Source organism: Entelurus aequoreus, linkage group LG06 (assembly GCF_033978785.1).
Source record: "Entelurus aequoreus isolate RoL-2023_Sb linkage group LG06, RoL_Eaeq_v1.1, whole genome shotgun sequence".
NCBI classification, from domain to species: Eukaryota; Metazoa; Chordata; class Actinopteri; order Syngnathiformes; family Syngnathidae; genus Entelurus; species Entelurus aequoreus.
In genome coordinates, this window is record NC_084736.1 from 13,942,551 (window position 1) to 13,967,213 (window position 24,663).

The following is a 24,663-nucleotide window of genomic DNA, read 5'->3' on the forward strand; positions in this document are numbered from 1 at the left end:
CTGGTGAAATATCTCCTGAGCGGTGGTCTGGCCATGCATTGGCATTACTGTGAGCAACTCCTCTGTCACTTCAAAATTGTCATCAACACCACGGACATATATTGCGAGCTGGGCAGTGTCAGTGATGTCTGTGGTCTCATCAAGAGCGACTGAGTATACACTGAAACATTTTGCTTTCTCACACAGTTGATCATAAATGTCACTTGACATGTCACAAATGCGCTCTGCCACGGTGTTGGCAGAAAGGCTGATGTTGCTGAACTGACCTTTCTTTTCTGGACAGACAATACTTGCAGCCTGTAACAGGCACTTTTTGACAAATTCACCTTCTGTAAATGGCTTTCCTGCTTTAGCAATCATCTCACTAACCACATAGCTAGCTTCGACTGCTGCGTTATTCTCTTTGGTTACTTTCTTAAAAAAATCTTGTTGCTTCAGTAGACATGTTTTAAGATTGGCAACTCGGTTGGCTCTCTCATCTCCCTGGTATTTTGCATAGTCCTCAGCATGTCTAGTTGTGTAATGACGTTTCAAATTGTATTCCTTATGCACCGCAACTTTCTCTGTGCAAATAAGACACGTCGGAGTGCCCCTGTGCTCCACAAAGAAATACTGAATTTCCCACTTTTCCTGAAATTGTCTGTGCTCATCACCAACCTTTCTCTTCACTGCAGGCTTTGAGAAAGACATGTTTGGGGCTGTGTAATATATAATTTCACTAGGTATCGCTGTTGTGTTGAAGTTTAAGTTTTAGTGTTTAGCTGACGTACAAAGAACGTAATTTCCGCTGGTACCAGATTGGCTCAGGGTCCTGCGCCTGCATATGACGTCGAGCACGGCACAGTTAGTGATTGGTTGAACGTCAGAAACCATGGAAACACAAAGTGTTTGTGGTGGCCGTTTAATATTTATATTATAAGTTCTCCCTATAAACGTGCATTTTTTTCACACTGACAGGCTCAGATAGTTACAATAAGTGTCCGACAACATACTAGAAAGGAGAAATGAACGTATGTCTACCTTTAGCTTGAGATCGCTGTTTGTTGCGAGAGCCAATCAGTGTGGAGAGTCTCATAACGTTACTGCACACAGGTCCTGTGCGGTGTCCTGCAGGCTGCTGTGCCCGCTGCAGTTTATGGAAGACAGAGTTTACCGACAACCGTTTAACGACCAGGAGAGTTTATGTTTCGCAGCCGGCTCTGGAGGGAGAGAGCCGGTGAATCCCCTGTTTACTGACCGGGAGGAGAGAGCCGGTGAATCCCCTGTGAACTTCCCCTGACCGGGGGAATGGGACTGGACCGGAGTTCGCTGGCGGTTTACCTGACCGGGAGTTTCGGAGGGAGAGAACCGGGGGAAAACCGACGAGATTACATACAAAGTCAATGCAGACCGGAGGTTGTTTATTTTTTTCGCGGGACTGGACCGGAGGACTGAACCACTGCTAGCTGGCAGGCAGCCGGCTCAGAGCAGCAGCACTGAAGGAGAGAACTGGGGGAAAAACCCACAGTTTACCGGCGGCCGTTTACTGACCATGGGAGTATTTTTGAGTATTTTGCGATTATTTTTGTCGCTTTTGCTGTGAACACCCCTTTAGTCCACACAGCAGCAGAACAACAACAAACAGCGATCTCAAGCTAAAGGTAGACATACGTTCATTTCTCCTTTCTAGTATGTTGTCGGACACTTATTGTAACTATCTGAGCCTGTCAGTGTGAAAAAAATGCACGTTTATAGGGAGAACTAGGGAGAATGTGACGCCTCCAGAGGGTATCATGTACCCAGAAATGACAGCGGAGCTTCGGACTTTCAGAGCAGTACAGCGCAGTGATGGTGGTGATCTCAGTCATGGATGATGAGAGAAAAAGCAAAACAGGCGGGCTCGCTCGCGTATGGGCGGGACAAAATCGTGTCAATTGTGTCCGGTGTGCACACAGCTTTAAGCTGTCATTTCTGGGTACATGATACCATACAGCATCCATGTCAAACTCGCGCGGGCCGCACTAACATTAAACTTTCATATCAAGGCGGGGGCCTCAAACTAGCGTCCGGCGGGCCGCATTTGGCCCGCGGGCCGCGAGTTTGAGACCCCTGCTCTAGAGGATTATTCTACTACAGAAATATGCCCTTAGATAGCTTCTAAAGTACACATGTCCATCACAAGCTCCCCAGAGAGTGGTGGCTATTGCCCCCAGGATATTGGAATCCCACACGAATGCAGGTTAGGATTTTAGGAGGAAGTGTAAAGACATTAGCAACATCTAGTAGGAAGCACTCACCAGCAGGAGTAGAGGATAGGATCACAGAAAATAGGTTGACTGACCGGCCCCAAGGCTAGAACAACAAAGAGTAACTGTCTTTGTGAAAAAGGTATTTAAGGACAGTGGTCAGAGAAGACAGGAGAGGAGTGATCAGGCCCATACTCTATCTCCTGGAATCTGCAGTTCCAGTCTGAGGCTCACTGAAACAAATGTTTTGTTCGACGATTCCTCGTTGACGTCTTCTTGGCTCATCACCCATCGCACCACCAACAAAAATAATGAACAGAGGCAACAAGAAAGTTAAGACAAGACAAAGAAGCAAGCAGTAGAGATAAGGGAGAGGGAAGGGGAGCGTCCGCCCTAGATGAGTGCCTCATGTTCGTTAAGAGTTAAGATGAAAACCAGTAACTCTCGGGCATATATTTGCATCGCTAATTCCTGGCTTCAAAAAGTCTTATTTTGGGAAATCCCACAGATGGAGAAAATATGGATGGATGGAAGAAGGGAGGAAAAGGAAAAGGAGGAGCGATGTTTCCCTAATTGCTGAGTAGCTAAGAAATTTGGCTTGTTTTACCTCGACGTTTAAAGTTGTGTTTCCCTTGTTTTGCAAGGCCACCTGCTCAGTGGTCTTGTGGTTAGAGTGTCCGCCCTGAGATCGGTAGGTCGTGAGTCCAAACCCCGGCCGAGTCATACCAAAGACTATAAAACTGGGACCCATTACCTCCCTGCTTGGCACTCAGCATAAAGGGTTGGAATTAGAGTTAAAGTTAAAGTTAAAGTACCACTGATAGTCAAAATTACCCTCTGCATTTGACCCATCCCCTTGTTCCACCCCCTGGGAGGTGAGGGGAGCAGTGAGCAGCAGCGGTGGCCGCTTTCGGAATTCATATTGGTGATTTAACCCCCAATTCCAACCCTTGATGCTGGGGGGGAGATCATTTTATAGTCTTTGGTATGACTCGGCCGGGGTTTGAACTCACGACCTACCGGTCTCAGGGCGGACACTTTAACCACAAGGCCACTGAGCAGGTGGGTGTTGAATCAGATCGGTCGGTCGTGAGTTCAAACCCCGGCCGAGTCATACCAAAGACTATAAAAATGGAACCCATTACCTCCCTGCTTGGCACTCAGCATCAAGAGTTGGAATTAAAGTTAAAGTACCACTGATAGTCAAAATTACCCTCTGCATTTGACCCATCCCCTTGTTCCACCCCCTGGGAGGTGAGGGGAGCAGTGAGCAGCAGCGGTGGCCACTTTTGGAATTCATATTGGTGATTTAACCCCCAATTCCATCCCTTGATGCTGGGGGGGAGGTAATTTTATACTCTTTGGTATGACTCGGCCGGGGTTTGAACTCACGACCTACCGGTCTCAGGGCGAACACTCTAACCACAAGGCCACTGAGCAGGTGGGTGTTGAATCAGATCGGTCGGTCGTGAGTTCAAACCTCGGCCGAGTCATACCAAAGACTATAAAAATGGAACTCATTACCTCCCTGGTTGGCACTCAGCATCAAGGGGTTGGAATTGGGGGTTAAATCACCAAAGTGATTCCCGAGCGTGGCCACCGCCGCTGCTCACTGCTCCCCTCTCCTCCCAGGGGGTGGAACAAGGGGATGGGTCAAATGCAGAGGGTGATTTTACCACATTTAGTGTGTGTGTGTGTGACTATCAGTGGTACTTTAACTTTAACTTTTGGTTCCCATGTGGAGACACCACTGTGTTGCTCAGTGTCAATTCGACTGTTTTAATCCCGACAAGTGATCTTTTTTCGGTTTTATTCCTGCTCTCACCTCCTTGTAGCGTGTGCGGTGTTATCTGCCGCTAATTTGAGCGGGCGGATGCGCCGGCATGCTCTGTCAACTTAAGGCCCCACCGCCCGCCCATCCAAGCCCTTCTTCCTTGTTGAGTCGTTGGCGCCCTCACAACTCACCATAAACACACACTTCAACACACGCTGATTAATGTCAAGGACTTGCATGCCGATTAAAGCGCCGTGTCTTCCTGCACTTTCATGGGATATTACACACGTTTGTCCTCTTTACCCTAAACATAATCCCCCCCCCGCCCTTAATGGCTGTAATATTTACACTCGGAGCTTCATGGCTTAAAGCTTCATTTTCAAGGCCATATTGGCCGCCCTGACAGCCGATTCATCACAACATAAATGTGCAGAACCTCGGCACCCCACCCGTAGCAATCAATCAATAAGCTTGCTTGTCTCTGGAGCACCATCAGCCCGGATACGTTCCAAATTAATCACCGGGAATTTAGCATTAAAAAAAAAAAAAAAAAAAAAAAAGCAACGCCGCCTCGTCTCGCTGGCGGAGCGTTCGGGAGCGTTTGCCTTTGAAAAGCACTGGCATGACCGCAGGGATTCATCGCGCTCATGCGTGGTGAGTTATGAGATATGGTATGATACGGGTGACGACCACGCACTGATTGGAGGCTTGGATTGTTCCCAGGAAATGTTGACTCTAAGTCCACATAATGATGGTTGTTCTCAAATTCATTTGCACATTTTATTTCCATGTACATCAGGCCTGGGCAATTGTTTTGCCACGGGGGGCCAAAGTTAGAGGAAAAAATGTGTCTGGGGGCCGGGATATCTACAAACCCTGTTTCCATATGAGTTGAGAAATTGTGTTAGATGTAAATATAAACAGAATACAATGATTTGCAAATCCTTTTCAACCCATATTCAATTGAATGCACTACAAAGACAACATATTTGATGTTCAAACTCATAAACTTTTTTTTTTTTTTTGCAAAGAATAATTAACTTAGAATTTCATGGCTGCAACACGTGCCAAAGTAGTTGGGAAAGGGCATGTTCACCACTGTGTTACATGGCCTTTCCTTTTAACAACACTCCGTAAACGTTTGGGAACTGAGGAGACACATTTTTTAAGCTTCTCAGGTGGAATTCTTTCCCATTCTTGCTTGATGTACAGCTTAAGTTGTTCAACAGTCCGGGGGTCTCCATTGTGGTATTTTAGGCTTCATAATGCGCCACACATTTTCAATAGGAGACAGGTCTGGACTACAGGCAGGCCAGTCTAGTACCCGCACTCTTTTACTATGAAGCCACGTTGATGTAACACGTAGCTTGGCATTGTCTTGCTGAAATAAGCAGGGGCGTCCATGGTAACATTGCTTGGATGGCAACATACACTACCGTTCAAAAGTTTGGGGTCACCCAAACAATTTTGTGGAATAGCCTTCATTTCTAAGAACAAGAATAGACTGTCGAGTTTCAGATGAAAGTTCTCTTTTTCTGGCCATTTTGAGCGTTTAATTGACCCCACAAATGTGATGCTCCAGAAACTCAATCTGCTCAAAGGAAGGTCAGTTTTGTAGCTTCTGTAACGAGCTAAACTGTTTTCAGATGTGTGAACATGATTGCGCAAGGGTTTTCTAATCATCAATTAGCCTTCTGAGCCAATGAGCAAACACATTGTACCATTAGAACACTGGAGTGATAGTTGCTGGAAATGGGCCTCTATACACCTATGTAGATATTGCACCAAAAACCAGACATTTGCAGCTAGAATAGTCATTTACCACATTAGCAATGTATAGAGTGTATTTCTTTAAAGTTAAGACTAGTTTAAAGTTATCTTCATTGAAAAGTACAGTGCTTTTCCTTCAAAAATAAGGACATTTCAATGTGACCCCAAACTTTTGAACGGTAGTGTATGTTGCTCCAAAACCTGTATGTACCTTTCAGCATTAATGGCGCCTTCACAGGTGTGTAAATTACCCATGTCTTGGGCACTAATACACCCCCATACCATCACAGATGCTGGCTTTTCAACTTTGCGCCTATAACAATCCGGATGGTTCTTTTCCTCTTTGGTCCGGTGGACACGACGTCCACAGTTTCCAAAAACAATTTGAAATGTGGACTCGTCAGACCACAGAACACTTTTCCACTTTGTATCAGTCCATCTTAGCTGAGCTCAGGCCCAGCGAAGCCAACGGCGTTTCTGGGTGTTGTTGATCAACGGTTTTCGCCTTGTAAAGGAGAGTTTTAACTTCCACATACAGATGTAGCGACCAACTGTAGTTACTGACAGTGGGTTTCTGAAGTGTTCCTGAGCCCATGTAGTGATATCCTTTACACACTGATGTCACTTGTTGATGCATTACAGCCTGAGGGATCGAAGGTCCCGGGCTTAGCTGCTTACGTGCAGTGATTTCTCCAGATTCTCTGAACCCTTTGATGACATTACAGACCGTAGATGGTGAAATCCCTAAATTAATTGCAATAGCTGGTTGAGAAAGGTTTTTCTTAAACTGTTCAACAATTTGCTCACGCATTTGTTGACAAAGTGGTGACCCTCGTTCCACCCTTGTTTGTGAATGACTGAGCATTTCATGGAATCTAATTTTATACCCAATCATGGCACCCACCTGTTCCCAATTTGCCTGTTCACCTGTGGGATGTTCCAAATAAGTGTTTGATGAGCATTCCTCAACTTTATCAGTATTTATTGCCACCTTTCCCAACTACTTTGTCACGTGTTGCTGGCATCAAATTCTAAAGTTAATGATTATTTGCACACAAAAAAATGTTTATCAGTTCGAACATCAAATATGTTGTCTTTGAAGCATTATCAACAGAATATGGGTTGAAAATGATTTGCAAATCATTGTATTCCGTTTATATTTACATCTAACACAATTCCCCAACTCATATGGAAACGGGGTTTGTATTTTTAGGGACACTAATACAAAACCTCACAATAATGTTGTCATGATCTGTGGTCTGGATAATGTTTTTTGTTATTTCCTGTTTAAGACTCCATAGTTCCTGTTTGCGCTCCCTTGTTTGTTTTAGTTTCCATGGCGACTGATTAGTTTCACCTGTCTCATGTGTTCGGATCACGCACCTGCTCTAATCAGAGACTATTATTTAAGCCTGTTTTGCCAGTTAGTCGTCCTGGCGACATTGCTCTGTTTTGACTTTTCTTGCCATAGTTCATGCTGTGCGATTTATGCCGTGTCCAGTAAGTCTTTTTGTTTCATGTCCATAGTTCTTGCTATTTGTTTCGATGCACAGTTTAGTGAGTTTTTTCATGTTTTTAGTTTCATGTTTCATGTCCATAGTTTATGCTAAGTCTTAGCTTTTGTTTCCTGTGTTAAGCTGTGCCTTCGCCTTGGGCGCTTTTTGTAGTACTTTGAGTTTGAATAATTAAATAATGTTCCTACCTTCAAGCCTTGTCCAGTATAGTCCGATTGCATCCCGGGAGAACAATCCTCGCAGTAAGCTGCGAAAAACCCCTCGTCTTGACAAATATCTGATTGAATGCTAAAAGCATTATGACAGACCGCCTTAAAAACGGAATGGAATTTTACATTTTCTTACTGAATGAGACACCCAGAATGTACATGAAAAAAAAGAATGTGGGATTTACAATAATATCTATGAATGATAAAACACTGAATATTGACAACATATGAACCTCTCTGATGTATCTGATATATCACTAAGCTTTAGAACTTTGTTGTAAAAAATCTCCTTCCCCGTCATAGTAGTGTCAGCACATATCTTACCTTGTAATATTATTACTTACATTTTTTTCTGGTAACAATTAATGTGTTTCTCGTAAAATTAGGAGACTTGGAGAATGCAAAGAAAGTTTTTTTCATGTGAAATTTAGATTATATTCAAAAAAAATGTTTTAACTATTACATATTTTTCTCTTAAAATTATCGGTTGTTTTCCTCATCATAATAAAACGGGTTTTTATTTTTTTAAATGTGGATTTTCAGTCTCATACCTTCATGAACTATTTTGTCATACTGTTTTGAAAAAATTCTAAAAATATGACTCAATTATGACTTTTTTCTCACAGTGAAGCATTTTTATTTTTATATTCAGCTTTTTACAACTGATTCTCTTGAAATAGGAAAAAAAATCATGAGATTAGAAAAAAAAAATTGTAAAATTGGGATTTTAATTTCATTTTGTCTCTCATGATATGACAACTTTTTTTCTCCTAAAAGTCCTACTTCTATTTGGGAATAATACAATTAAATTCTTATAATATTATCATTTAATTCTCAATCATCAGGATTTATTTTCAAAAAATTACAACTTTTTCTTAAAATTACTTAATTTTTTTAATGACTTTTTCCTCATAAAAGTGATGATATGACTTAAATCTCATTCATTTAGCCTAAATTTCACTTACAGCTTTTTATACTTTATTGTATAAAAATTACTACTGTTTTCCTCATAAAATTACCACTTTTTCCGCGACCCCGAAGGGAATAAGCGGTAGAAAATGGATGGATGGCATTTTTTTTTGTAATGTATGAATTAGAAGAAAAAAAAATTTTAAAAACACTTTCTCTTGGTATAATAATATAAAAAATGTTTCTCGTAAATTAGACGTTATTCTCATTTAATTTAATTTATAAATATTTTTTTTCTGATAATATCACTTCATTTTTCTCCAAAAAATCACCCAAAAAAAATGTAACATAACTTTGTTCATTGTATTGCTATTTTTGGCTTTGAATAATAAAACCTTTTTCTTATACAATTATTTTTATTCTTATTCTTTTATCATAAAAGTTATTTATTCTTTAAAAAACTGCTTTTTATCCTCATAAAAAATAACATTAATTTATCAGAATTAATTTTTCATAAGGTTACATATTTTTCCCCATTATTTTTTTTTTCCTGATAATATTACTACTTTACTTAAACTATGATTGTTTTTTTAATAATACAAAAAAAAATTAAATTTGAAAACTAATACATTACTTTTTTTTAATACAATTTTACTTTTTCATAATAATATGATACAACTTATATATACAGTATATATATAACTTTTATGTTGAATTAAAACCTTTTTCTCATAAAATGGTTTTTATTCTTATTTTTTTATCATAAAAGTTATTTATTCTTAAAAAAACGACTTTTTATTTTCGGCATAAAAAATAACAAAATTAAAAACATTTATAAATAATAACAATTAAATAAAATTTTTTAAAAATGTAAAATTATGACTTCATTCTTTTACACTAATATGATGTTTTCCCTTTTTTCATGTACTGTAGTGGTACTTTTATTATTTATCAAGTGACCTTACAAGTTGACTTTTTGACTCATTACCAATAACAATGTTTCATCTACAATCAAAATAATAAACATTTTGTTTTGATGACATTAAATTGAGCAACTGAAGTATTTTGGCATGCAGCTGGGCCGCTTGCAGGTCCTTCAGGGAGGCGGGTCCTCCTGTCCCGAGCCAGTTAACAGGCCACTGGAGATTTGAATCCAAAATTAAAAACATGAAAATCTACAAGCCTACGGCGGTCGTGTCCGCCTGACAAAGCGACGTGTGAGTTAGCCATGTTGGTAACGATGACGGTGCTGCTGGGTGACGTTTGCACGGCTTGTTGTCAAATGCAGCTCTTTAAAATGGAGGAAAATGCTTTTAATAAGTCTGCTGGTGACTGCATGGTCACGCTGCGGCTGCAAAGAGAAGCGCCGCGTTAAAATGCATCATGAAAACTAATAACTTGAAAAAAACCGCTAAATAAATGTTGAAAAAAATCATTAAAATACATTTATAATAAAAGGTACATTTAAGAAAAAATATGTAGATTTAAAACATTTGCAATTTTAAATTAAAAAATACATGCACCATAAATTGCAAAACATGTCTTAATAATAATTAGATATGATAATGATTTGCTCAACTTGGCATTGTCTTGCTGAAATAAGCAGGGGCGTCCATGAAAAAGACGTTGCTTGGATGGCTACATATGTTGCTCCAAAACCTGTATGTACCTTTCAGCATTAATGATGCCTTCACAGAAGTGTAAATTACCAATGCCGTCACAGATGCTGGCTTTTGAACTTCTAACTAACAGTCCGGATGGTTCTTTTCCTCTTTGGTCCGGAGGACACCAAGTCCACAGTTTCCAAAAACAATTTGAAATGTGGACTCATCAGACCACAGAACACTTTTACACTTTGCATCAGTCCATCTTAGATGAGCTCGGGCCCAGCGAAGCCGGCGGCGTTTACGGGTGTTGTTGATAAATGGATTTCGCTTCGCATAGAAGAGTTTTAACTTGCACTTACATATGTAGCGAGGAACTGTAGTTACTGACAGTGGTTTTTTGAAGTGTTCCTGAGCCCATGTGGTGATATCCTTTACACACTGATGTCAGTTTTTTGCCGCCTGAGGGGTCGAATGTCACGGGCATTGCCGCTAACATGCAGTGAATGTGCCGCTCATTTATGACACAACATTTCGATAATATTTTTATAATATAAAATATTTTTCCAATTTAAAGTGATTGAGCGATTTTTCAAACGCTTACATTTTCCCAGATTTCTCAACCGATTCAAACCATGCCTTGCTGATGTTAAGTCATTTGCTTACATGCTAACATAGCAGCATGCTATCTTTTCACCCAATTTTGCAGGTACACACCTCCAGAGTCAAATAGGTTGTTTCTTGATGCATGTTTACTGTTAGCTTAGCATGTTAGCAGGCTAACAGTTAGCATGCTAGCTTTTCACCCAATTTTGCAGGTGCTAACCTCCAAAGTCAAATATTTTGTTACTTGATGCATGGTTACTGTTAGCTTAGCATGCTAGCAGGCTAACAGTTAGCATGCTAGCTTTTCAGCATTTTTTTCTACGCACCTCAAAGTCAAGTATTTCGTTATTTCGCGCATGCTAACATCAGCATGCTAGCTTTCTTTGCTCATTTTGCAGGTATACACCTGCAACGCGCAAGCGAAACACCTAACTTTCGAGTTATAACAAATATGACAAAAATAACCAAATATGTGCAGTCAGACTATTTGGAAAGTCGAAAAATGAAACATTGAAATTATTAGCGTGCTTATTTCTTCACCTGGGCAATTTTTTTTTTGTGGTTATTTTCATCATCATTATTATTATTATTATTATTATTATTGTTATTATCATCATCATCATTATTATTAAAGGATTCTCTATTTTGCTAAAATGTTGTGGAAACACCAAAAGGAGATGTGGGTGCTATACCACACCTGTCCACTAGGTGTCATTAGAGTTTTGCCGCTGCTTTGGTCATTATTGCTGTATATGTATTTGATTATGTTAACTAGATCATTTTATATTTGTCAATTGTAAACTTGAAATATAAAACATGGAAAAACAAACTAATTATCATGCTGAAAATGCCGTTAATATGAGAAACTGTCTGCTTTGAACTTATGTGCGTCCATTTATTTTCAATTGCAGCATTATTTAATCACCTTACCCAAGTAATAATACCTATACTTAAAGTAAAAAAAATGTGTAATAGTTTTCATTAAAAAATAATATAATTTACATGTCACATAAGAGCAATAATGACCAGGTGTAAATGTAATACAACAAATGAAACATGTAGCTAACTTTACATCTCATTATATTTTCATAAAATTGTCTTTTCTATGAATATGATTTTTTTATTCTACTTTACTCTCAAAATACAGCTTTTTTCTCATGAAACGGTGCCTTTTTTCTTATAAAATTATGACTTTATTCTCTGAATATTGTGCATTTTTTTATGGTAAAATAACACCTTTTTTTCGTTTTTATAATATTACTTTATTACATAAATATTGCATATTTTTTCCCCAAAAAAACGTTTTTCCTTATGAAATTATTAATTTACTAGCAAATATTTTTTTTGATAAAATGACAGCTTCATCCATTTAATAATACTACTTATTCTCAAAATATCGCCGCTTTTTTCACTTTACGCTCAAAATATTGTGTATTTTTGTCAAGTAAAACTACGACTATATGCATGTAATCATATTCATTTGTTGCCACTTTATTCTTTAAATATTGCAACTTTTTTCTCACTTTATTCAATAAATATTATGTATGATCCCAAATAAAACTACGACTTTATCTATGTAATTAATTCCTTTGTTATCAAAATATCGGAACTTTTCTCCCACTTTATTCTTTGGATATTGCATATTTTTTCTCACTTTATTCTGTACATATGATGTATTTTTCCCAAGTAAAACTTTTACTTTATCCATGTAATAATATTACTTTATTCTCAAAATATTGCAGCTATTTTCTTAATTTATTCTTTAAATATTATGTATTTTTTCTCAGATAAAACAACAACTTTATTTATGCAATAATATGACTTTATTCTCTATTCCTCACTTTATACTCCATATTTTATGTAGTATATTTTTTTAAGTAAATACTAAGGCTTTATTGTGAAAATATAAAGACTACATTTCTATAAAACTGCCTTTTTTTTTTGCTCCTGACTTGTTTCTCGTAAAGCGGCAACTTTTTCCCCCTCATGAACTTATTACTTTATTGTCCTTGATATGTTATGAAATAAGCAGGGGCGTCCATGATAACGTTGCTTGGATGGCAACATATGTCGCTCCAAAACCTGTATGTACCTTTCAATGGTGCCTTCACAGATGTGTAAGTTACCCATGCCTTGGGCACTAATACACCCCCATACCATCACAGATGCCGGCTTTTCAACTTTGTGCCTATAACAATCCGGATGGTTCTTTTCGTCTTTGTTCCGGAGGACACGACATCCACACTTTCCAAAAACTATTTGAAATGTGGACTCGTCAGACCACAGAACACTTTTTCCACTTTGCATCAGTCCACCTTAGATGAGCTCGGGCCCAGCGAAGTCGGCGGCGTTTCTGGGTGTTGTTGATAAATGTTTTTCGCTTTGCATAGTAGAGTTTTAACTTGCACTTACATATTTAGCGACCAACTGTAGTTACTGACAGTGGTTTTCTGAAGTGATCCTGAGCCCATGTGGTGATATCCTTTACACACTGATGTCGGTTTTTGATGCAGTGCCGTCTGAGGGATCGCAGGTCACGGGCATTGCCGCTTACGTGCAGTTATTTCTCCAGATTCTCTGAACCTTTTGATGATATTAGGGACCGTAGATGGTGAAATCCCTAAATTCTTTGCAATAGCTCGTTGAGAAATGTTGTTCTTAAACTGTTGGACAATTTGCTCACGCATTTGTTCACAAAGTTTTTGTTTGTGAATGACTGAGCACTTTATTGTCCTCGATATGTTATATATATTTTTGTAATATCATTACATTATTTATTTTTATTTGTTTTCTTCTCATGTACAACTACCACTTTGTTTATGTAATAATATTTCTTTATTCTCAAAATATTGCACATATTTTCCTCACTTTATTTTCAATATATCATGTATTTTTTTGTCAAGTAAAAACTATGATCATAGTCTTGTAAATGTATTACTTTATACTTAAAATATTGACATTTTATTTCTTATAAACCTACTATTTTTCTCATGAAATTCCAACTTTATTCTTTGATTATTATTATTTTTTTGGTAAAATTGCAACTTTATCCATCTTATAATATTACTTTATTTTCAAATTATTGACATTTTTTTATTCATAAAAATTCTGGGCCATGTTTTCCTCATGAAATCACGACTTCCCCGAATTGTATGTATTTTTCTTTACAAATTACAACTTTATCCTTGTAATAACATTACTTCACTCTCAAAATATTACAACTTCTTTCTCACTCTGTTTTCTGAAAATAATGTATTTTTTCTTAAGTAAAACTACGACTATATCAATGGAATGATATTACTTTATTGTCACATTTTAACAAACTTTTGGTAAAATTATGACTTTTATTCTTATAAAATCCCTACTGTTTTTCTTAAAATATTATGAATTTTCCTCTTAAATTGACTTATTTTTAGCAATTTTTGTTTTTAGATTGGCCCTCATACTCAAACAAGTCAGACTTTTTTGGTTAACAGTTTTTTCTTTTGTTGAAAAATAAACAAGCCAACACAAAAAACTTCCTGACTGTGGCATCTTAGCAAAGTGTGCCTCATGCAAATGAGTTTTTTTGTTGTTGCTTAGATTTGTCTTACAGTCATTTGTGACCATCTGTTGACTTGAAGTGTTGAAGATGAAGGAGAAGATGAAGGGTTGCTGCCGCCCCATATTTAGAAAACAGCTGCCGTCGCGTCGTCGCACGTAAACACTCAAACACATCTCACAGCAAAACATGTTTAATTGGCATTCTCTGTACAGTATATACTCTCTGTGTGTGTGCGTTCTTGTATTTCTACCCTTTTGAGACATCAACAAGGAAAAGTAGCTTCCATATGAGGACCGGTGAACAAGATAGGACCGAAATTATGGTCCCAATACTGGAAAACCATTGCATCTAATAGAGAGCCAAATACTAGAGTCCGTGAACATTGCTCCAAAGTCAGGATTTTTTGTTGATTTAATGTGCATACAAAAGTGAACATTGACAGGTGCAAAGGCAGCAATATATGATAAAACAAGACGGCAGCTAAAGAAGGACTTCTCTATTCATCCCCGGAAAAACCCGCCAGCTGATTTTACGACTTCCTGTACTGATGTAAGACAACCCGCGTCCCATATGTGACCATAGGATGAACAAATACACTACGCTACTAAGATAATGGTGGCCATTAACAGTTAGCTTCTACAGCTGTGGTCCGTGACTCGTTTGTCATCGGCCTTAAGCACGTTACAAAAAACAACAAATAGAGATCTCATTTGCACCCCTGGTGGTGAAATCTATCAAAATTAGGGTGGTCCCAAAGAGGAAGGATTTTTCAAATTGACTGTGTGTCCGTTTTAAAAGTGCTCCCCCACTGGTCAACGTATGAAATAACAAGTGTGCGTAAAAATTTGAAGTGTTCCCCCTTTGACCAAAATATGAAATAACAAGTGTGTGTAGAAAATTGAAATGAGTCCCCTTTGGCCAAAATTATTAAAGAAAGTAAAATGAATATGTATATAGAGACATACCGTAATAAATTGAAGTAAATAATGAAGATTAAAAACCAATTACAAACAAAAAATTCAAAAAGAAAATACATTTACTAAAAGCAGTGTTTTTCTCACAGTGTGTCGACTTTTTTCTTATAAAATTGGCAACAATTTCTCATATTCTTTCGGTTTCTGTAATATTGCAATATTTTCTCGTAAAATTATTACTTTTTTTATTGTAAAATTATTACATTTTAATGCAAAATTTATCATATAAAATTCTGACTTATCACAATATTGCCATTTTTTTTTTTGTTGTTCTTGTAAAATAGTGACATTTTTTTGAGTGAAATAATTACTTTTGTCATCATTTTGCCAAGTAAAATTCTGATTATTATTATTGTAATATTGCCAACATTTTTAAAGTTTTCTTATGAAATTGTGACTTTTGTCGAGTAAAATTACGACTCTTTTTCATAAAGTTGGCAAAATTCTAAGCCTTTCTTGTAAAATTGTGAAATTTTTTGGAGTAAAATGATTACTTTTGTCATTATTTTGCCAAGTAAAATTCTGATAATTATTATTGTAATATTGCCAACATTTTTAAAGTTTTTTTATAAAATTGTGACTTTTGTTGAGTAAAATTACGACTCTTTTCATAAAATTGGCTAAATTCTAAGCTTTTCTTGTAAAATTGCGACTGTTATTGAGTAGAATTCCAACTTTTATCATATTGCACACATGTTCAGTTTTTCTAGTAAAATTTTGACTTGCGTTGAGTAAAATTACGACTTTTATTATAATACTGCCAAAATTCTAAGTTTTTCTTGTGAAATTGTGACCTTTTTCTTTTTATATTTGCATAGTATGTATGTATTATTAATGTTGTAAATACACTTCTTTATATATCTAGAAAGGGTGATCCTAAAGAGGTAAGTGTTTTTCAGAGGTCTCAATAAGGTAATAAATACAAGTGTGTGTGTGTGTGTGTGTGTATGTGTGTGTGTGTGTGTGTGTGTGTGTGTGTGTGTATGTGTGTGTGTGTGTGTGTGTGTGTGTGTGTGTGTGTGTGTGTGTGTGTGTGTGTGTGTGTGTGTGTGTGTGTGTGTGTGTGTGTGTGTGTGTGTGTGTGTGTGTGTGTGTGATAGTCTATAGGAGAGAAATGTGAGATGGGTGCGGCCTTCTCGCTGGAATCCATCACCTGCGGCCACATGTATGTAGTTGTTGGGAATGAGAGCTTCGGTGTGTGCGAGTCACAACTTGGATAGACAAAAGAGTGCGGAATGTGTGAATAAGTTGTGTGTTGAGAACTTGTCTTTTAAATCACACAAAGAAAAAACTCTTTTTTTTCCCTGAGAAGCAAGTCCTGTATTTCCCTGCAAGTTAGGAAATGCTTGATTCTGACCACTTGTTTTTATTATTATTGGGAACAACTTGATACTGTTTATCACTGTGACTTGCGTTTTAATACTGGTTGTGGCAAGTTTGTATGCAAAGCAAACTGTCCATCTTTGTCAGTCCGCAGATTTTCTCGATGGATGGCTTTTATATATAAATCAATTCTTGGTCTGGTTCCCCCTTATTTAGGTTTTTTTTATGCGTAGAGACTCCAGTCGCTACAGTTTAAGTTCACGGGACATCCTTGGCGTGTTGGCTTCCTGGAGCCAACACAAGTCTCGGTAAAAAAAAAGTATTCACATTTGCTGCCCCATGGTCATGGGATGAATTACAAAAGGATCTGAGGCTACCTGAACTCATCACTTTGAGGGAATTTCACGCCATTTTAAAAGATCAAGAAGTCTTTTTTTATTGGGTACTGTACTTGTTTTTAAATTGGTTTTATTCAAAGATTACATTTTACCTATTGCTTGTTATGTTTATGTTGTAAGTAATTTGTTCTTTTAACTGCTCTTGTTTTTTTGTTGTTATCAGATTTATGGAACCTATTTTTCTTGCCCTCTGGGCCAGGTTACTCTCGCAATAGAGACTTTTTTTACTTTGCTAAACAAAAGAAATGAAAATGAATGAAATACTTGAAATATTGCTCTTCTTTTTTGTCCGCCTTCTTCTCCCACATTTTTCATCTGAGTCAAACAATTGCCCTTTCGAAACATTTGGCTAATTCAATTTCTTTCCCATTCAAAATGGATGGACAATTTTACTGAATTCCGCATTTGTCACATTTCTCAACGGACTCAAAACATTGCACCATTACATTCGTCCTAAACATCAAGATGTCTCCCAAAACATTATTAGTTAATGAGGTCATTAGAAACAACAATCTTAACGTAATAGGTCTCAGTGAAACTTGGCTAAAACCAGATGAATTTTTCCCGCTTAACGAAGCATCTCCTCCCAACTATACGAGTGCACATATTGCTCGTCCCCCTGAAACGGGTGGAGGGGTCGCACTAATATCCAATGAAAACTTTAACTTTAGCCCTAACTTAAGTAATAAATATAAATAATTTGAGATGCTTACTATGAGGTCAGTCGCACCGCTACTTCTATGTCTGACTGTTATCTATGGCCCTTCGGGCCCTATTCGGACTTTATCAGTGAATTTTCAGAGTTTGTTGCTGATTATAATAGGGGATTTTATAATCCATATGAAAACCCTGTCAGACCCTCCGTGCGTGGCGCTCCAGATTATAATTGATAGCTTTTTTTAGTTATGCCATTTAAATACACAAATGTTTGCTATTTTTAAAAAAAACACCCTGGAGGAATGTTGAATGAAAAAGTGGTGTCTCATTACGCTTGCAGGACACGTTGTTAGGTACACCTGCACTAAATAAGGTTTAACACAAAAATGATAAATGCTGCCTTAACATAATTAGTAATAATGTATATTGATTGATTGAACAGTAAATGTATTATTTTGGTTGTAGTTCAGAGAGGAATTGATGTGCTACTTTCTACACGTACAATCAAATTACAGTTGATGCAACCGTATTGGCAGAGAAAATTATACATGTTGTTGTCTTTTCTGATTATCGTGAATTATAGTCAGAACCTATTATAATAGATTTAAGTCCAGTATTGTCTATGCACTCCAGTTTTTAAATGAAATTACGTTGAAGTACATAAAATTCCATCAAAATGTCTAAATTAATAAAACAATACAACACAGTATACCACACAAAAAATAAATGAATAAAACACTTTAATTAAATGTATTTACGTTCTAATATATAAATGAATAAAAAATACAATGCAGTATGCCACACAAATTTATAAATTGATAAAACACATTACACATCATTTAATATATATTAAATTATATTAAAATGTATACGTGAATTAGAAAAATACAACCCAGTATACCACACAAATAATAAATAAATTAAACATTTTTTTTGGTACTTTAGAATAAATTAAATTACATTAAAATTGATATACGAATGACCATAATACAACACATTATACCACACAAATATTAAATAAATAAAACGCATTACACATTTTTTTTTAAATCTTTTTGACACGGTTGGTATGATTTAAAATTTTGGGCCAATATTATTGTCAGTTATTGTCATTACAGCAGCATTATTTAAAATGCATTGAATTGTTTGTTTTTATCATATACCCTACCCTTTTTGCTAAATATTGTCTGCAGGAAGAGAGGTCATTCTCTTCCTGTGTCAGAAAAAGCATAGTTTTAAACCAAAAACAATGACACTCACCCAAAATATTATCAAAATATTGATTTGCTTTATTGCGTCTAAAAGCTTCCAATCCAATTTCTTGAAAATACTTTTTAACCATGTTGATTTTGACCGGTGGCGGGCTGTGCGTTTCCCACCTTCAGTGATGTCCTACTTAGTCCGACTTTAATAAATACCCCTCAAAATAACATCATTTATGTCACCACATGACCACGGCTGGAGAAATGCTATACTGAAACACACTTGCGCACTACTGCGTATTGAATCACCTCAACAGTGTACAAAACAGACTATATTTCGGCACATTTAAAAATCAATGAACCCGCATCAGCATTTAAAACATACTGTACGTGGTACTGTCAAAATTGTAATAATTGTAAAGAACATATTAAATGTGGAAAAAATAAATAAATAAAATATTTGACCTTTTTTCTTTGTGAGTTAAAAAAGTGAGAACCGATGATTTCTCCGCTGGCCGGGTATGGCCATACAGCTAGCTGAATTCTGATTGGCTAAAAGCTCTAACATAAAAACAAGCAACACTGGAGCCTAGTAAGACATGGAGAGAATATGATGAATACTTTATGGAAAGTAGATTAAAATGAACTTTTATTCATCCATGATCATGATTTACATATGTTAGGCCAGCAAAGAAGGCCTTGCTGGCCCTAACGGCACACCACTGATTTTGACATGCCTCAAGTTTTATATACTTATTCATATTTTTTTCTGCTGAATACAGTTGATTTAAATCTGCAATAAAATAATAAACATCCAGTGTGCATCATTCAAGTTGTAAAGTACAGTTGCCCTGTAGTTTTAATGTGTTGTCTTTAAACAGTAGGTACCGGGAAGCGGACCTGAGTGGTCTTCAACAAAACGTTGCTTGTTGGAGCGGCCCAAAGTGAACACGCCCGCACTTGTGTCAGAAAACCACTCAATCTCTCCTCCTCCTTTTCCTCGTCGTCCTTCTCATTCTCACTCGGGTTCAGAGTCAAAAAAGGAGAAGAACAGACGCCACCGCCTCGCCCAACTCAACGCCGTATTTACTTCAAAAAGGTAATGACCGCAAATATCCGACCTGTACGGAAGATAGTAACTCAACAATGCTGTTGGTTCATGCACTGCGAAGCACAAGAGAAACACTTTGTTGAAGGAATGTTTGATGTTTGCAGCCATGGCGCAGACAGCCGAGGCCGTGTCCGCCATTCTGTCCACCAACAGGAATTGCACCATCGAGATAACCAACGTGAGCAGCATCTACTGCCTGATCAACCCCAAGTAAGTCAGCCATTGTTCTCATTCTCCCTAAACCTTAAAGTGCCTTACATTAGTTTACCTTACATTTGCTTACCTTAGCTTACATGGCAGATGTCACACACGTTCATGAGTGACCTCATCTGTGTTTGTCTACTGTGTTCTGCCTCAGACGGGTTAAAGTGTTGGGACACGCCTCTTACGCAAGACGTTGGTGACAGCCAGGTGTCCCAATACTTTTGTCCAAATTGGATATTTAAAGTAGAAATCTTATTACTGAGATAAACAATTCATTTGTCTTTCTTCATATTTCATGGTAATACCGTATTTTTCGGAGTATGAGTCGCTTCGGAGTATAAGTCGCACTGGCCGAAAATGCATAATAAAGAAGGAAAAAAACATATATAAGTCGCACTGGAGTATAAGTCGCATTTTTTGGGGAAATGTATTTGATAAAAGCCAACACCAAGAATAGACATTTGAAAGGCAATTTAAAATAAATAAAGAATAGTGAACAACAGGCTGAATAAGTGTACGTTATATGAGGCATAAATAACCAACTGAGAACGTGCCTGGTATGTTAACGTAACATATAATGGTAAGAGTCATTCAAATAACTATAACATATAGAACATGCTATACGTTTACCAAACAATCTGTCACTCCTAATCGCTAAATCCCATGAAATCTTACACGTGTAGTCTCTTACGTGAATGAGCTAAATAATATTATTTGATATTTTACAGTAATGTGTTAATAATTTCACACATAAGTCGCTCCTGAGTATAAGTCGCACCCCCGGCCAAACTATGAAAAAAACTGCGACTTATAGTCCGAAAAATACGGTATACGTTGCCTGAAATGCCCCCCAAAAATATATTTTAATTTACTTCTACTTTTATTTTCTACTTTTTTATTTTATTTTATTTTCCTTTTTTCTCTTTTACCTCCAAGACAATCCAATTTTTTTCACATATTAAAAGCAAATGCATTTTTTCAAAAACAAATTATATACTGTATGTTCACGTTTTTTTGTTTTTTTTGCCAGTTTTTACTTCATCTGTTAGACAAAGCATTGATTTAAAACAAAATAAAAAAAACGATGCATCTATTTCATTTTGTTTAATGCCCTAAATGCCTCAAATCCACACAAAATTGTGTAAAATTAGTATATAGTTTTATTTTACAATATTTATTTTCTCTTTCCTTTCCCAGCCCTTTTATTTCATTTAATTTTAAGTTTTTATGTATGCCTTTGTCAGAAAAAATATATATATTTTTTAATACAATTCAATTTCTTTCAAACATTATTAGTATATATGTTTTTTGTTTACAAATTATATATTTTCAGGTATTTTTGTTTTACCTGTTTACCTACTTCATCTGTTAGACAAAGCATACATTTAAAAAAGAAAACAATGCATCTATTTTATTTTATTTTGTTTTATTTTATGCCCTAATCACCTCCAATACAATCTAAATTTTGTAAAATAAGTTTTACATTCTTTAGTTTGTTTTTCCTGAAGTTTTATTTAATTTAATTTTAATTTTAATTTGCAATTAACTTTTTATTTATTCCTTTGTCAGAAAAAATAATATTTTTAAATGTAATTTTAGTTTCAGTTTCAGATTCAATTTTAATTTCGATTTCAATTTTCATTTTCATTTTCATTTTCATTTTCATTTGTATTTATTTATTTATTCATCTATTTATTTATTTATTTTAATTTTATGCCCTAAACGCCTCCAATACAATCCAAATTTTGTAAAGTAAGTTTTACTTTATTTATTCTGTCTTTCCTAAAGTTTTATTTAATTATGTTTTCTTTTTTTTTGTAATTAAGTTTTTATTTATTCCTTTGTCAGAAAAAAATATTTTTTTGTATCATTTTAATTTCAGCTTCAATTGTAATTTCGATTTCAACTTAGATTTTTATTTTTATTTTATTTATTTTTATATTTTATTTTTTTATATTTTTTATTTTTTTATTTTGATTTATTTTATGCCCTAAACGCCTCCAATACAATTTAAATTTTGTTAAGTAAGTTTTACATTATTTATTTTGTCTTTCCTGCAGTTGTATTTAATTTAATTTTAATTTGCTTCTGCAATTAAGTTTTTATTTTTTTCTTTGTCAGAAAAAAATATTTTTTTATTAAATTTCAATTTCAGTTTCAATTTTAATATCGATTTTAACTTCGATTTTCATTTTCATTTTTCTTTTTCTTTTTCTTTTTTTTAATTTATTATATTTCGTTTTATTTTGTGCCCTAAACGCCTCCAATACAATCTAAATTTTGTAAAGTAAGTTTGACATTATTTGTTTTGTCTTTCCTGAAGTTTTATTTAGTTTTATTTTATTTTGCTTTTGCAATTAATTTTTGATTAATTCCTTTGTCAGAATTTTTTTTTAAATTAAATGTCAATTTCAGTTTCAATTTTAGTATCGATTTCAACTTCGATTTTCATTTTCATTTTCATTTCATTTTTCTTTTTCTTTTTCTTTTTTTCTTTTTCTTTTTCTTTTTCTTTATTGTATTTCGTTTTATTTTGTGCCCAATACAGTCTGAATTTTGTAAAGTAAGTTTTACATTATTTGTTTTGTCTTTCCTGAAGTTTTATTTAATTAAATTTTAATTTGCTTTTGCAATTAAGTTTTGATTTATTCCTTTGTCAGAAAAAAATATATTTTTTACTTAATTTCAATTTCAGTTTCAATTTTTATTTCGATTTCAACTAAATTAATTTTAATTTATTTATTTTATTTTTTATATTTTTTAATGTAATTCTATACCTTTTTAAATCTGACAAAACACAATATTTGATTTATTATATGATGCCTGAAATGCCTAAAAAAAAATTATTTGTCATTAAAAATATGCATCAATCTAAATATGTTCTTATTATTTTATGCCAAAGATAATGTTTTTTTATTATAGTATGACTCAAATATCTCCAATTTCTGATCACAATTCATTTCTTCCAATGTCAGACAAAACTATATTTTAGGTTTTGGAAAAAGTATCACGCAAATATTGTGAGTCATGCTTCTTCTTTATCCCGGTAGTTATGTTTTTGTTGTTTTTTATGAATGTTTGCGATGGCTGTGCAGAGCAGCATGCATCAATCCATCATGGCAGCGCCTCATTGCACACAGCAAGCAGGCACACCCTCGCTGCTTACAAGTCCAGTGTGTGCGGACACGCTTCATCGATCAATATCGGGTGTTGCAGCAAAGAAGTGGAACTTACACAAAGTTGTTTTTGCGTCTCAGGGTTTTCATGTCCAGCGGCTTCTGCCACCACCCGCCGCAGCCAACCATCCGCAGCACTCACACCGAGGTGTGCTCCTTCGACAAAGACGACAACACGGCCACCGGCGCCGTGGGCCTGCTGACCTACGACCTCTTCCACATGCAGAGCCGGGCGAGCTCGCAGCGCATCGCCGTCATGTTCTCGGTGCCCTACGACCACAACCTGTACAAGAACCGCCTGGCGCTGGGCGTGCTGGAACAGTCGCACAAGTGCGACAAGAAGCTCTACGATCAGATGTACGAGGGCAAGGATCTCAGCCACTTCAGCCGGGCCGACGCCACCGGCAGCGGGCTGGTGTTCAGCGCCAACCTCGTGGACGTGAGGGGCACCATGTCCACCGTGGGCAAGGCGATCGTTAAGGTGGAGATTTACGACCAAATGACTCGTTAGGAATTAATTTGCTACAATTCACAATAAAACTTGTCGGAACTTGAACATGATGATTTCTTTCCATTTGTTCAGATTTCAGGTCAACTTTTTAAATTCTAATAAATCCTTTTTTAGTTGAGTAGTTAATTGTCGTGTGAATGTAAATAGAAGATGTAAAAAGTATTTATTTTAGTCGTAGTTTTGTCCTCACGCTCCACCCGCACATCTAAACTTAAATATATAAAAGACACGGAAAAAAAACAAAAAAACACTTTAAACAATACAAAATAAGATTTGAAATAGAATTCCAAGTTGTTATTTAAAAAATTAGACAAAATATAATGGGAAAAATTGAAAAAAAGAAACCAAAAAATTCCAAAATATACACTTAACAAAACACACAGAAAACAAAACATTTAAAAAAATACAATATAGGATTTTAAATACAGCTCCACGTTAATATTTTAAAAAAGGAACTGTAGTGGAATTTCTGTCCTTTAAAATAAAATGAAAGAAATAAAAAATAAAAACGTATACACGTCACAAAAAGAAAAACTGAAACTAAACACTTCAAACAATACAAAGTAAGATGTAAAACAGAATTCCAAATTATTATTAAAAAGATGAAACAAAATAAAATGTAAAAATCAACAAAAAAAATCCAAGTTATGTACGTAACAAAATAAATTAAATTAAAATAAAAGAATTCCAAGTTATTATTTTTAGAATTATACAAATATAATGAAAAAATAAAAAATAAACCAAAAAATTCCAAGTTATACACGTCAACAAAACACACAGAAAATGAAACACTTGAAAAAAAATACAAAATAGGATTTGAAATAGAATTCCACATTAATATTTAAAAAAAAGAAACAAAACAAAATAAAATAAAAAAACAATGAAAAAATGAAACACTTCAAAAAAATACAAAATAGGATTTTAAATAGAATGCCAAGTTATTATTTAAAAA

At 35.7% G+C, this 24,663-nt stretch overlaps 1 protein-coding gene across 3 annotated transcripts in view; it reads left to right on the forward strand.

The window, feature by feature from the left end:
* LOC133651844 (uncharacterized) overlaps positions 1 to 23,774 on the forward strand; it is a 123,930-nt gene extending 100,156 nt beyond the window's left edge. For 2 of the 3 annotated variants that reach the window (XM_062050019.1, XM_062050018.1), the window contains exons 2-4: positions 19,591 to 19,808; positions 19,925 to 20,030; positions 23,282 to 23,773. In XM_062050019.1, coding sequence (XP_061906003.1) covers positions 19,927 to 20,030; positions 23,282 to 23,711 — 534 coding nt within the window. In that variant the 5' untranslated portion in view covers positions 19,591 to 19,808; positions 19,925 to 19,926 and the 3' untranslated portion in view covers positions 23,712 to 23,773. Of the gene's footprint in view, positions 1 to 19,590; positions 19,809 to 19,924; positions 20,031 to 23,281 lie in introns of those variants that run through there. The other variant, XM_062050020.1, reaches the window with a different exon arrangement.
* Positions 23,775 to 24,663: the final 889 nt, after the last annotated feature.